Consider the following 13,032-nt stretch of genomic DNA (forward strand, 5'->3'; position numbering starts at 1 on the left):
TGGTCTGATGAGACCAAGATTGAACTTTTTGGTGTTAATTCTAAGCGGTTTGTGTGGAGAAAAACAGGCACTGCTCATCACCTGCTCAATACAAGGTGAATACATGGTGGTGGGAGCATCATCTTGTGGGGGCGCATGCACAAGATTGTTTTTACGCTTGCTTGCATCTTCTCTCCGCTACGCGTACAATACGCTCATTCACGCTTGCGATACAGGCGTTATAATTGTGCCACAATTCTTAAACAATCAGGAGTCGGACAGTAGGGCTAATTCTGATTGGCTGTTAGCTATCCAATCGTATTTTACGGCAGTAAGTATGACATCCGGGAAGCCTCAACCTCAAACACAAACAGTCGATGGAAGGGTCGGTATTCTAACACACTTTGCGTTCTTATTGTTGTCGTAATAATTCAAAAACATATTTTTTCCAAGTATCTTTGTTTTGGTTTAGCGTTATTGTCCCTTGAGATACAGAAGTTAATTTTTTTTCCCTGGGTTCTCCGCACCTCTTTTAGTTACGGTTGGATAGTAAACAGCCAATCAGAATTAGCCCTACTGTCCGACTCCTGATTGGTTAACAATCGTGGCACAATTATCACGCCTGTATCGCATGTGTGAATCAGCGTATTGTGCGCGTAGCAGAGAGAAGACGTAAGTGTAAAAAAAAATCTTGTGCGTGCGAGTGGACGGTTTTGTACACGCGAAACACATTTTGGAACACGCAAAACCTGCCTTTGTCCGCGATATTTCACATTACATACACACGAAACACATTTTTGTACGCGGTATTTCACATTACACTGACGTAATTGTGGCATCAACACACTGCGCTTGCAGAACACCAAACTATACTCACGAAGCATCCAATCTGCTCGCTGCCACTAGGGGCCATACATTAACTTAACTTGTTGTCAATCCTCGATCCACTTATACGTTCTGGGCGGCATTGATTTCAGCTGAGTGAAAGCACTTTAGTGCAGTCATTTGCGATTCTAGGCTTACTCTATATATCTTTCCCTTTTCAAAAGTATCATTAATATATGTGAATGACACAGAAGCTGTCAACAACATCACATCAATCTTGAGAATAATAATTATATGTAGAATTTGCCTGCAGCTGTGAATTGGCTCATCACCATTTTGCAACTCCTGTCAGCACAGCACAATTTTGGCACGCAGCAACTATACTGTCAGCTTTGTCATGCAAATGTCAATTCACACAAGAACTTAATAAATGCTAAATTGGAGTGGAGAGGAGATGATACTTGTAGGTGGCGGGGGGTTTTAGTAGTCTGCTTTTTAAATGATGAAATCGAACAAAAATCATATTTGCTTTTTTTAACAAGTTTCCAATGATAGGAATTAGTACAAGTTGAACAAGTGCATCGGTTTGAACTAACGCAATGGAATTTAGGGTGGGCTATTTTTCTAGTAACCCGTTTGAGTTTTGGTGCTTTGTTTGGTTCCTGGCACTGTTCAGCAGTGGGACCGGAGCATTGCAGGTTCTTTGGTTTAGTCGTCAAGCTGGGCCACAAAAGGCCTGGTGGAGCTTTAATTATTCCTGTGTCACCAGTGGAGGTTGTGCCAAACCAGGGGAGTGTGGGGTCATTTTTGGCCAGCCTGCATGTTGCCAAGGAAACCGCCGCGTGCTGCCCATCCCAGGCTAACATTGGCACTGGCAGGCTTGCTGACAGTTATGACTAGACTAAGGAAGTATGCTGGTTAAGGCTGTGATTTCCAATTAGTGTGCTGAGAGATTATCTGATGTGCCATGGAAAATCCAGTGAATAACCTACACCGTTGTATAATATGCCCCCACAAAATCACACTTTATTTTTTATATGTGTATAATACATTCCATCGATTTGCTGATATCGTTTACTATCAGAGTGAATAATTTGAAGGATCAAAGTTTCAAAACATACCAATAAAATGTGAATGCATTTAAATCCAGGTTAAAAAACCATGCTCTTTTCCCGTACCTACGGTTAAGGACTTGAAAAGTATTTTTTAAATCATGTTTTTGAAAATCTTATACTTGCACTGTATGCTCTTTTAGTAATCTTATTTTGTATTGACTATTTTGTATTTCTTGAGCTTTCTTTTAAATCTATTTAACTCTGTTTGTAACTGCTTTTAAATGTTGTACTTTTAATCACAGTATCTGAAGCATAGTGAGTTACGTTGTGGATGAAATGAGCTATAAATGATTCAATATAATTTTTACAACCCATAGGCACTGCCTAGGTACTGGTAAATGTCTAAACAATGTGAAAAATGTTTATTTCTAATTAAGACCCCTCTATAATACCATACTCAATTTGGGATTAAGAAATATAGTGTTATTCACTGAATTTTAATATAATTCCCCCCTCAAAAAAAACATGATTCAAACACACATTTCTGTTAAGTGCTATATACCAGACACATACCTGCCACGCTGTGCCTTTCATCTGAGTCACTTTAAAGAGGATCCACAGTGGCACCAGCAGAACGCAGAACAGTCCCAGGCACCAGCCCAAAGCGTAGGCCCAGGTTGGGTAGACGTAGGTTTTGTTGAATTTGAGAGGCTTGTACCTCACCAGGGAGAAGACGAAGGTACCCTAGCAAGTAACAAAACAAAACACAGATAAAAATCTTAAGACATTCGGTGTGCTTTCAGCATCATGAAAGTCATGATTAGTAGGACCTCAGTAGAGGGCTGGAAATGTTCCTGTAAATTTCTGGAAACTTCCCAAGAAACTTTCGGGATAATAAGCAACAGAAATGTGAAGATATCTAGTCCGGCTGCATGGGAATCAGTGATGGTGTGTTGTCAATGGTTGGTGTGTTTAATATCACATATCAAATATGTGCAGAAGGCTATCATTTGAATTCAGCATGTTTGGCTTACCGCAATAAAGGACAATGATCAGCACATCATTTTAAAACTATTCATACTGTGTACATACGGTGTCTTGAAAAGTGTTTATTTTCGCTGCTGACACAACTCTATACTGCTCGGGAGAAAACCTCGAACAGCTTCTGACTACTGTGGAAAATGAATTAAATAACTTTAAAAAACAAAAAACAAATGGTGTGATACTATGATATTACACTGGGGAACAATTTGAAAAAAAAAATCTGTTGAGTTAGATTATGATGCTATTAAAACAAAAATTGACATCCTGATCCCAAAATTGCTTTTTGGAATTGCTTTTTTTTCTAGCATGTCAGGTTTTTTCTCCCCAGGTTACCCGATAAGTAAAATTCCATTGATTAGCTGTGGTAACACTTGCCGGCTGATTACATTTTGGACTCATCTAAAGCTACGTGACAACTTGATTTTGTCGTCATAAGTGAGACAGTGCAGTGAGAGGTGTGTGAGGCTCCCAATACGCCAATACTATCAATATCTGCAAACAGAAAGCAAGTTTGGCACTAGGCAAAACACCAAGTTGAAATCACTGTATAGAAAGAGTGAATTAAAATACAGTTCTTGTAGTAAAGTAGGCCTAATTGATGCATAACGTTTTACAAGTCACACAAAAATGTCAAAAGAAAAATGTCAAAACCTATTGGTATTCTCTACAAAACCAAGGATGTCCTAAATCATTTTTCGCATCGTATTGATCATTGTTACTTTACTGCCATACCTCACCTATAGTGTGGGGACATGGATAACACCCACACAACAAATACTGACTCCGTCTGTATTCAAGCTCCAAAAAGAGGAATTCTTCATTATTAATTGATCATATTTGACTATTCATCAAATTATGTACTCTCAAATTCTATGACCTAATTGAATTCAAAGCAGCACGATTAATACACACAAAAACCTATGTGCTTTGCCACAGTACTCAGTAGATGTTTGAAATCGGAGGGAATTAATATGGCCTGAGGGGTACACGTGTCTTTAAAAAATCTAAGACTTGAACAAACTTGAAGCGAATGTCTCTGAGGTGTTAATTTATACAACAGTTATGAAATTGAAATGCAGAGGTGTGAACCACTCATCGCGTCAAAAAGAGGTATTTCATATTTCACATAGAAAAGAATCAATATTATATTATACCGACAAACAGTATTATTATTATTATTATTATTATTATTATTATTATTATTATTATTATTATTATTATTATTATTATTATGAATAAAGGGGTTCTCGGTTTACGACAGTGCTGACATTCAATGTGTCTAAGCAAGAGAGACTGTGGAAAATCTCAATTCTAATAACTTTTGATCTGAAAGAGCTGAACCTTGGAGGCTTTGTCGATACACTTTTCACAATAATTTAAGAATCATTAATATGCTAACTCTTATGTTACCTATTAATTTGTCACAAATTGTCTACATTATAATATATAATAGTTTTATTCATAGTTCGTTTGGAAAAATGCATGCAATGAATAAATGTATCTTTTTTTCTTTTTTGCCTTTTGCAGACTGGTTTACTTAACATTTGATCAGCTTTGCCCTCAAAACCATCTTAATACTGAACTGTACAGTACTGTTATCCTTTTTATCTTCTATTGCTTGTGCATGTTTGCCACATCTCATAAAAGCGTGTAACGACGCGTTAAAAGAAATTTTTGTGTATTCAATGACTGGAAAGGCTATAAGACACATCTCGGCTCCACCATCCTGCTCGGGGCCCTAGGCAAATGCCTGTTTTGTCTGTCCTGTTATGCAGGCACTGGGTTCAATTATTGTGTTAAAATGATGCCAAAATCTCACAAAAACACAAGACATGACTCACACCCAGCAATTCACAAACAAAGTCAGTGTGAGTTGCAATTACAAAACCATTGATAGAGAGCCCTGATAGATAGACTCTGCGTTCTAACGTACACATTTAAGTGATGTTGTCGCCTGTAGGAACAGAACTCTGTCATAATCTGAGGACCCTTGTACAAACATGTTTGGAAATATAATTTTCTGGGATTAGATTTTCATTCCAACATCACACGCTCATATGCTGGGCAGCACATTAAAGACAATTCTTTGTTGGTTAGGATTTACTGTATGTCCAAATGTTCAACAATTACCACAGTCTACCACAAAAAGTGTACAATAAGAGTCACATGAGTCTTACCCACTTACAGTAGAAATGTATGAATATGTTTCTCTGTGTTCTCTTCATCCTAACCCGCCTGACCCTGAAACCAGCACCTTTCTCAAATTCCTCACGTCACAAAGTTTAAATCCTTAATTTCTTCTTATGCACCTCTTCTTTGTTCCTCTTCTCATGTTATTTCAAGCATGTCATTTCAAGCTTGAGAGAAGAACAACAAGATGAAGCTTTGTGAGAAATACATTACGTGAATTGGATTTGTGAGCGTGTCGTTAAGGCATTTGCCATACATTCATTCATTGTCGTTGTCACCGCACCTTCCTCGTGATTTCACTCACCAGACAAACAGCAGGGGTAATGTAAAGCCAGCAAATCTTCATTAGTGGCCATGGACGATACCCTATCATTTCTTCAATGTTGTCATAGAGACGATCTGCACCTGTTAATCAAATACAAAATGAGAAGTCTCTTTTGAAATTGGTACAATTCAAAAGACTTTACATAAAAATACACATAGTATTTCAGACTTTTTAAAATGTAATTTCATGTTGCATCAATGTGTCTCTTAAGTGAGTGGTTACATCTGCTTGAGGGAAATGAGAAATCTACTCGTTTGCATGTGGATTTTTATTATTACGTTTTACATAATGTAACCACAACCCAGGAAAGTAAAGACTGCTAACTTCTAATTACACTACATATCAGACGAGATTCTCACTCGAAAATGAAGTTTGTTTGTTTTTGATACAGCTTTAGCATTGGATCTCATTATGTGTACTCATCTAAGCAGCAGATGAGTGTGTTTGTGTTGTTTTGTATCCAGCTCCAAGCCTTAAACCCCTCTGAGTTTTTAACAAATCCCTGTTAACAAAAGTGTAGAACAAAGTATGCATGCATGTCAAATAAAGAGCGCAAACTCCTCCTTGGAATCTAATGGCCCCTCAGGCTTCGTTAAGCTTAACCAGGAGTGATGGGAAGAACAAAAGAGGAACAAAATATTTGGCAGATGAAGTGCGTAACACCTGCGGGACTGTGATACTTGTCCACGCCAAGATAAATTAAAGCAATGAAGTTGTCTAGGCCAAGATACATTAAAGGAATGTGTGCACTGTAAAGAGTCTTAGTGCCCTCTTCCAGTCACGATTCAACAATTAGTTTTTTTTTTTTTTTTTTTTTTTTTTAGTTAAGAATTATAATAAAGAGTAGTTACATAGATCTTATTTATTAGGTTATTATATTGGGGGTTACCTTACATAGATTAAGGTTAATTTTCTCATATTATACATTTAATAGAATTTTATCTTTTGTACCTTAAATAATATATATTAACTGTGCCATATATTTTATGGCACGTTTAATCAAAGTCACATATTCAGATCATAGGCTAATCTATTTGATAAGATGCATTGTTCAATGTTTTCCAGCAGGGGGCAGCAGGCCCACTCAAACGACAGCAAATCAAGCTCCCTCCTTTTCAATGTAGTTTTCCCACTCCAGAGTCACAAGTTTATACAAAGCCGTAAAGGGGAGATGGATAGAGGTTTAAAAATGCAACTTAATCTGAAAACAAATATTGATACGATTGTGAAACTGAAAATGCGCCCACCAAAACCGACTCCTCACTAACTAATCAGCGCCCTTAAAGAGGTCAACAAAGTACGGGCCAATCAGCATCCATCACGGAAGTAGAACAGGCAGGATTTTTTTTTTTCAGTAGAACAGGCAGGTGGGTCGTAAACAGTGAACACTAGAGTTCTCAAAAGAGAAAAGCACCGATGCTGCCATGGTAACAGTTTCATCATATAGGAACACCCCTTTTCATGAAAAGAAGAACAAAAGTAAAGTTTCTCTCGATGGGAAGGATCTGCGTGGTTTTGTCTCGACACACTGGCTGCTAATTAAGAAGTAAAGGGTATGTAACCTTTTTTTTCGGCAGCAATAAACCCCCCCAACACACACACACCTGTTGCTCCGATTTGCTCGTCGTCGACGTGCTCGTTAAACAGTACTTTTCCTACCCAAACCGATTGGCTATGAGCCCCGTTTTCTGCTTTTCCTTTTATTTGTGCACACACAGACTGTGCCAAAAGTAACAGCTCACACCAAAGTTCCTGTATATCGAATGAAAGAGCTGTAGCAAACTTGCCTGGTGTATTAATTAAATTCCCCTAAGCCAGTATCAAAGTTTTACATCACGTACAACCGTTAAAAAAACAAAACGTAGCTCTCGAGGTACCACCAACATAATGACCAACATAATTATACAGTAACGAAATGAACACGTGAGGCATGGGTTGTATTCCTAAAAGGTATATTTAGTACTACTGTAAGCCAATGTAACATAATGCACTGTTTGAACATTGACACTGGACAACACTGCGGAAAATAAAACGCTACTTAAAATGTGCACACTAGAGTTAGAGTTAAAAATTGTACTGAAATAAATGTTTAAATATCTGAAAAGGGACATGTAGAGGTGAATTAAAGCTATCTTTAACTGGAATTATGACTAGTCAGAATCAATTTGTAGTTATCGCAAACTGCAGTTACAATCAGTTACAATTCTGTTGCAAATATGTGTAATTTACATTGCCACAAATCTGTAATGGAAACCCCATACACATGAATGACAAATGATCATTTGTCCATGGCGAAATGATGTTGCTGATGTCTGAAATTGCTGCTGAGGATAGGAAGAATGTAATAACCATAGCTGGACATTCTGTCGATGTGACGGACTGGTCCGTCTATCCGTTGCTAATGGACGCACGTTTTTCTGACCGTTGACGAATGACGTGAAAATGTTTAAAATAGACGGATTAAGCATAGACGGAAACCCCTTTACTTAGTCGCCATCCGTCTGCAGTCCGTCATTAGTCTATTTTTTGCGGCGAGCGCAGGAGGAAAATACAACACAATAGTGAATTGTTGTTGCTTGGGGAACAGATTTGAGTGAGGGACCAGGCTGTGAAGAGGCTTCCAAAGCGCAATGAGTCACTCTTTCTGTTCAAACATCGTCCAGACGGACGGCCGTTTAAAATTAGAGACGGACCGGCCTATCGACGGGTATTATTTTTTCCCCCCTGGAAAAAAAGGCGAATGAGGGACGACGGAAGGGTGCCCACGCTGCAGACGGATGATGAATAACGGACGCTCAAAACATATGACTGACATGACTGAAAGGACTTACCATATATCCATCCAATTGCGATGGACTGACATACTGAAAGGAGGAGAAGATTGTTGCCACTGCAGACGTAATGGTCGAATAGCTGAAGGAAATACAAGCCCCCCTGAAAGAAGATAGTGTTGACAGATCATGACACAACATACTGTACATTTGAGAGTCATTAAACCAAATCAGTGAACCACAGTACCATCACTTGATAACTTAAATACGCTGCGCACAAAAACAACGCGATAAGAAAAGAGCTGTTCTCTCACCTCGGTGACGAGAAGAAGACCAAGGAAGAAGCAAACGGAGCAGAGACAAAGCAGCAGCAGCTCTCGCCGATAAGCCCTCCGGAAAACAGTCGGGAACATATCTGTCACGGAGGTCATCAGGCACTCCAAGCTCACAAACTACCAGAGGAAAGACACGTTAACACAAACCAGAAACCCAGCAGAAGTTCCACAAGCACAACTGACCTGTGTATCAGCACCCAGTAGGATGACCATGATAAAGAAGCATATGGCCCACAACTGAGGTAAAGGCATCATTGCTACGGCCCTTGGATATGCTATAAAAGCCAGGCCAGGTCCTATATTTAGACACATAAAAGTCAATATTCAAACGAGTCATGCAGGTGCAACCCAAGCAAGACCTCAATCACCACAGAAACATTTAAAGACACTTTACATATTGTCCATATTTATAAGATGCTTCAAACTGCTAGCATTTGTGTAGATTAAAAATATTGACATACATTTGGCATTGTTATCATCGGACACATGTTCTGTATGAATGAGAAGTAACCATGAGTTGTACTTGGATTCTTACCAGATGCAGCCACTTCAGATATTGGCAATCCTTGTTCGTAGGACATGAATCCCAAAACCGAAAAGATAGCAAAGCCTGCCACGAAGCTTGAGCCACCATTCACCAAACATAGAACGAATGTGTCCCTAAGGGAAAAACAAAGGAAGGAATTATTAGAGAGCAGACAAAAACACACTGTCCATAATGATCTATTTATCCATCCATCCATCTTAAACAGAGGCTGTACGTTGTAGTACAGATCTGTCACCACCAGACAGCAGACTCCACTCAGTTAACTTGGGTTGGAACAGCGAGGGGGCGGGGGGGATGAGAATGGCAGTTCCGTGATAAGAGCGATGAACCTTCTTCATACAGTTCATGTACAGCATAAAAGTCAAGTGCGGATCAACCCAAAACGTCCGCAACAAATTTCTCATTGCAGGGTTGTAAAAGGAAAAGAAGAAGTTTGAACAGAGCAGCTGGACTTTGTCTTCAAAGTCAGCATTGACCTTGAAAGGTCACATCCGGTCTTTTTATAAACAATTCGGAGCACAGAACTTCACGTGCTATGAATAAAAATATTGTTGAAGCAGAAAAGGCTAAACAAAAATAAAATGGTGGGCTGAGACAGGAAACCAATGGGGAAAGAGAACTTACTTGTAACAGTTATTATTAAACTCGTTGTAACTGCCAAGAGCTGTCAAACTTCCCTGACAAATCCCAAAAGAGAACAGGACTTGTGCACCTGCATCCATCCAAACCTGAGAGCATATGTCAGAAAATGAAATATTAACTTTCCTTTGGTTAAACAATTGAAACATAATCTGTGAATTTAAAATGCTATACAGGATTTAGCCTATGCAACTGATTGGGCATCCCGTCATGGTACTTAGTTGATTTAGGTATTTATTTATTTTGGCCTGGCGCTTTATTACTTACCTGAGGGTCCACCAACCTTGTCGGGTCAGGATAGAGGTAGAAAATTATGCCATTCATGGCACCGGGTAAGGTGAGTCCACGAGCCAACAGAACAACCAACATCACATAAGGGAAAGTGGCTGTAAAGTAAACTACCTGTCGACAAAAGACACGTGAGGGTTAACACTTGTAAAATACTTTGGAACCGCTATTTCTAATAAAAAAGGATCAGGGCTAAACTGTGCTCAAGGCAAACCCTTGCACAGTAATAATCCTTTTTTTTATACAGAGCATAACTAGGCCACTGTTGATTGCATCCAAATGTTTGAGGATTACCTCTCTGCCTTTACTGTTGTACCCATTTTGGCAGCTTTATTCTCTGAATGTAATCACGTGGCTTCTTCCGAAACTCATATGCGTGCATGTGTATACAAAAATAAAGGGTGTTACCTTTCCAGTGGATCTCACTCCTTTCCAAACACAGAAGTAGCACAGAATCCAAGCCAACAAGAGACACAGGGCCAGCTCCCACCTCAGACTGCCAATCTCTTCTATCCCCGTGGATATACCCAGAACTCGTCTCCTTGAAAGAAAAAACATCACAAACCGACACAGTCAAACATGTGACATGTCATGTTCCGCACCTAAGTCAAGACTTTCTCTCATTTCAGTTTAGACATTTTTTTTTAAAACAGCTTGGGAAATAAGTACTTTGTTCAGGACTACAATATGAGAGTGTTGCCCTCCGGCCAACCTGTCAACAAATGTTGACACACTATTTGAAGTTAGTTGTCCATCTGTTTGTTGACGCTACTAAAGTACAGGAAATTTGAAATGTCTGGCGATTCAAGAAATAAATATGTGGTGTCATGACTGCTTACATTTAAATGATCTTTCCACAGGCTAAACACATACTTGATTGAAAAGATGCAAGTGCATCGAATCCAACCGAATCGATTCATTCCACTATAAAATATATCAAGCTACTTATCGATTCGTCTTTTATTGGAAAGATATATCTTTGAGGGAAATGCCACATTTACCGCACTGACAAGTTCATTCATCGAAGGATAGCTCGATATATATCGTCACAGGCCTGAGGAAGGATCAGTTAAAAATTGATCATTGATTTATCACACACAGTCAATGGATGAAATACAGCCATATACCTAACTTCTAGTCATAGTCTATATCAAGTAGGGGTGTGGCAAAAAATAGATTTGCCAATATCGCGATTTTCGGCCGTCGAATATAATATCGATGATTCAGCTTCTAATATCGATTTAATGATGGCAGTGTGTAACACTCCATTTTCTTTTTTTTTCAGAGAAAATGTGCCAAAACACAAATAATAAATAGGATGTTTTGAAGCAAATAGTTTTGACTCAATCTGTCCTCTGATCTATATCTTCTGATTAACATATACAGCAACTTCATTTCTCATCTCTACATGTAATTTTGATATTATCTGGGTAGAACATCACAATATCGTGATATCGCAATATCGTGATTATATCGTATTGTGACCCAGGTATCGTGATACGTCTTGTATTGCAACATCCTTGCCAATATCAAGGGTGTCAAACTCATTTTTTGTCGGAGGCCACGTTGTAGTTATGGTGTCCCTCGGAGGGACGTTATGACTGTGAACCCATATAAATGTATAATCGCCTTACATGATCACATTTACACAACAAATTGATGGATAGCTAGTTTTGAACTTGGAAGACGGAAGTAATTGTTTGTTCAATTATTTTTCAATTTATTTTAGAGGGGAGGATTGGTACCAAATAACACGTTGCAGTATCTCATATCTCAGTATTGTTAAAAGAGAAAACAATTTTCAAGAAACATGAAGTTGATGCACATAATTTGCCTTCGCGGGTCACAAAAACTGAGGTTGCCGGCCGGATTTGGCCCCGGGGCCTTGACTTTGACATTTGTGGTCTATGATGAAGGGCAACGTCACGCTCACTAAATGTCACAAGGTTCTCAAGGACAATTTTGCCATTCCATTGCCTTTTATTTTACCTTGTCTCACATTCCGCTCAGCACACGCAAAATACTAAAGTGTTGACTGGATGATTGATGATTCATTTCCCAACACCCAAGGCACTCCTGAATAATGTAGTTAACTTAAACACAGCAGGTTTAACAGTGTACCCAAAAACAATTTCTGAACTGTGTTGATAGTTAGACCCAATTTTGGATTGTAAAATGCAAATTTGCTACATTTTCATTGGTGCATTTTTGCATCATTGAATGTAATTGAAAAATATAATTTTGTGTGTGCACAATGACAGTTCTTAATTTGCAATGAGGTTGAACATATGTAGTAGAATTTTGTCAAAGGATATACTAGAAAATATTGATTCTGAAAAGAAGTTTGAGATTTTCTCACAAATCTGTTGGGATTAGTGACGCCGGTAACGCGTTACTTTTAAGTGCTTACTCAATAACGTGTTACTACAAAATGTGCACGTTTTCCACGAATCTAACACATTACTTTTTCCAGTCAAGTAATCAGGCTACAGTTACTCTTCGCATACAGTATCAAAATACATTAAGTACGATATAGTTACTTCGCCTAGATTACATCAGTATTTCAACGAATAGCACCTTTCACTGCTAAAGAGTAAAGACACTTAGTTAACGCCCTCCACCTTGAAGCACTGAGAAAAAATTTACTTAAAGAAGTCGTAAATCTATCATCAGTACATACTTCTCAGCCATGGCGTCTCCCTCACACACGTATTGCGCATTCAACCGAACTAATAGTTAATGAAGAGTAAAATACAGACTGACTCCTGATTCCCTAACACCATAGTACTTCAGGAAAGGCGCTCAAATAACTGTACATTATGGAACATGTAAAAAAGAGAAACTCTAGTATTGACAGCTTGAGCGTTGTGAGGCATTGTGGACGACTTCAACATGACATTCCCATCTGAGGGAGTGACATCATGTGTGCGTCGTGTCACGTTTCCAGCGCGTTGACGACTCGCGGGTCCATACCGTACTACAGAATCAGTGATGTTGGAAGGAGAGAGATTTGCGTTTTCAAGCTGGAAATACA

At 38.8% G+C, this 13,032-nt stretch overlaps 1 protein-coding gene and 1 long non-coding RNA gene across 5 annotated transcripts in view; one reads left to right on the forward strand and one right to left on the reverse strand.

The window, feature by feature from the left end:
* LOC147142177 (sodium- and chloride-dependent GABA transporter 2-like) overlaps positions 1-13,032 on the reverse strand; it is a 40,005-nt gene that overhangs the window by 7,286 nt on the left and 19,687 nt on the right. For both annotated transcript variants that reach the window (XM_086041155.1, XM_086041156.1), the window contains 9 exons: positions 10,407-10,539; positions 9,978-10,112; positions 9,696-9,799; positions 9,060-9,184; positions 8,708-8,820; positions 8,504-8,641; positions 8,250-8,352; positions 5,398-5,498; positions 2,433-2,603 (listed from right to left, as the gene is read on the reverse strand). In XM_086041155.1, the coding sequence (XP_085897281.1) occupies positions 2,433-2,603; positions 5,398-5,498; positions 8,250-8,352; positions 8,504-8,641; positions 8,708-8,820; positions 9,060-9,184; positions 9,696-9,799; positions 9,978-10,112; positions 10,407-10,539 (1,123 nt within the window). The remainder of the gene's footprint in view (positions 1-2,432; positions 2,604-5,397; positions 5,499-8,249; positions 8,353-8,503; positions 8,642-8,707; positions 8,821-9,059; positions 9,185-9,695; positions 9,800-9,977; positions 10,113-10,406; positions 10,540-13,032) is intronic.
* LOC147142178 (uncharacterized) overlaps positions 6,746-13,032 on the forward strand; it is a 44,849-nt gene continuing 38,562 nt past the window's right edge. For all 3 annotated transcript variants that reach the window (XR_015088171.1, XR_015088173.1, XR_015088172.1), the window contains exon 1: positions 6,746-6,971. This is a non-coding gene — a long non-coding RNA (uncharacterized LOC147142178). The remainder of the gene's footprint in view (positions 6,972-13,032) is intronic.

This window comes from Filicampus tigris, chromosome 9 (assembly GCF_054856515.1).
Source record: "Filicampus tigris isolate MCC_2025a chromosome 9, RoL_Ftig_1.0, whole genome shotgun sequence".
NCBI classification, from domain to species: domain Eukaryota; kingdom Metazoa; phylum Chordata; class Actinopteri; order Syngnathiformes; family Syngnathidae; genus Filicampus; species Filicampus tigris.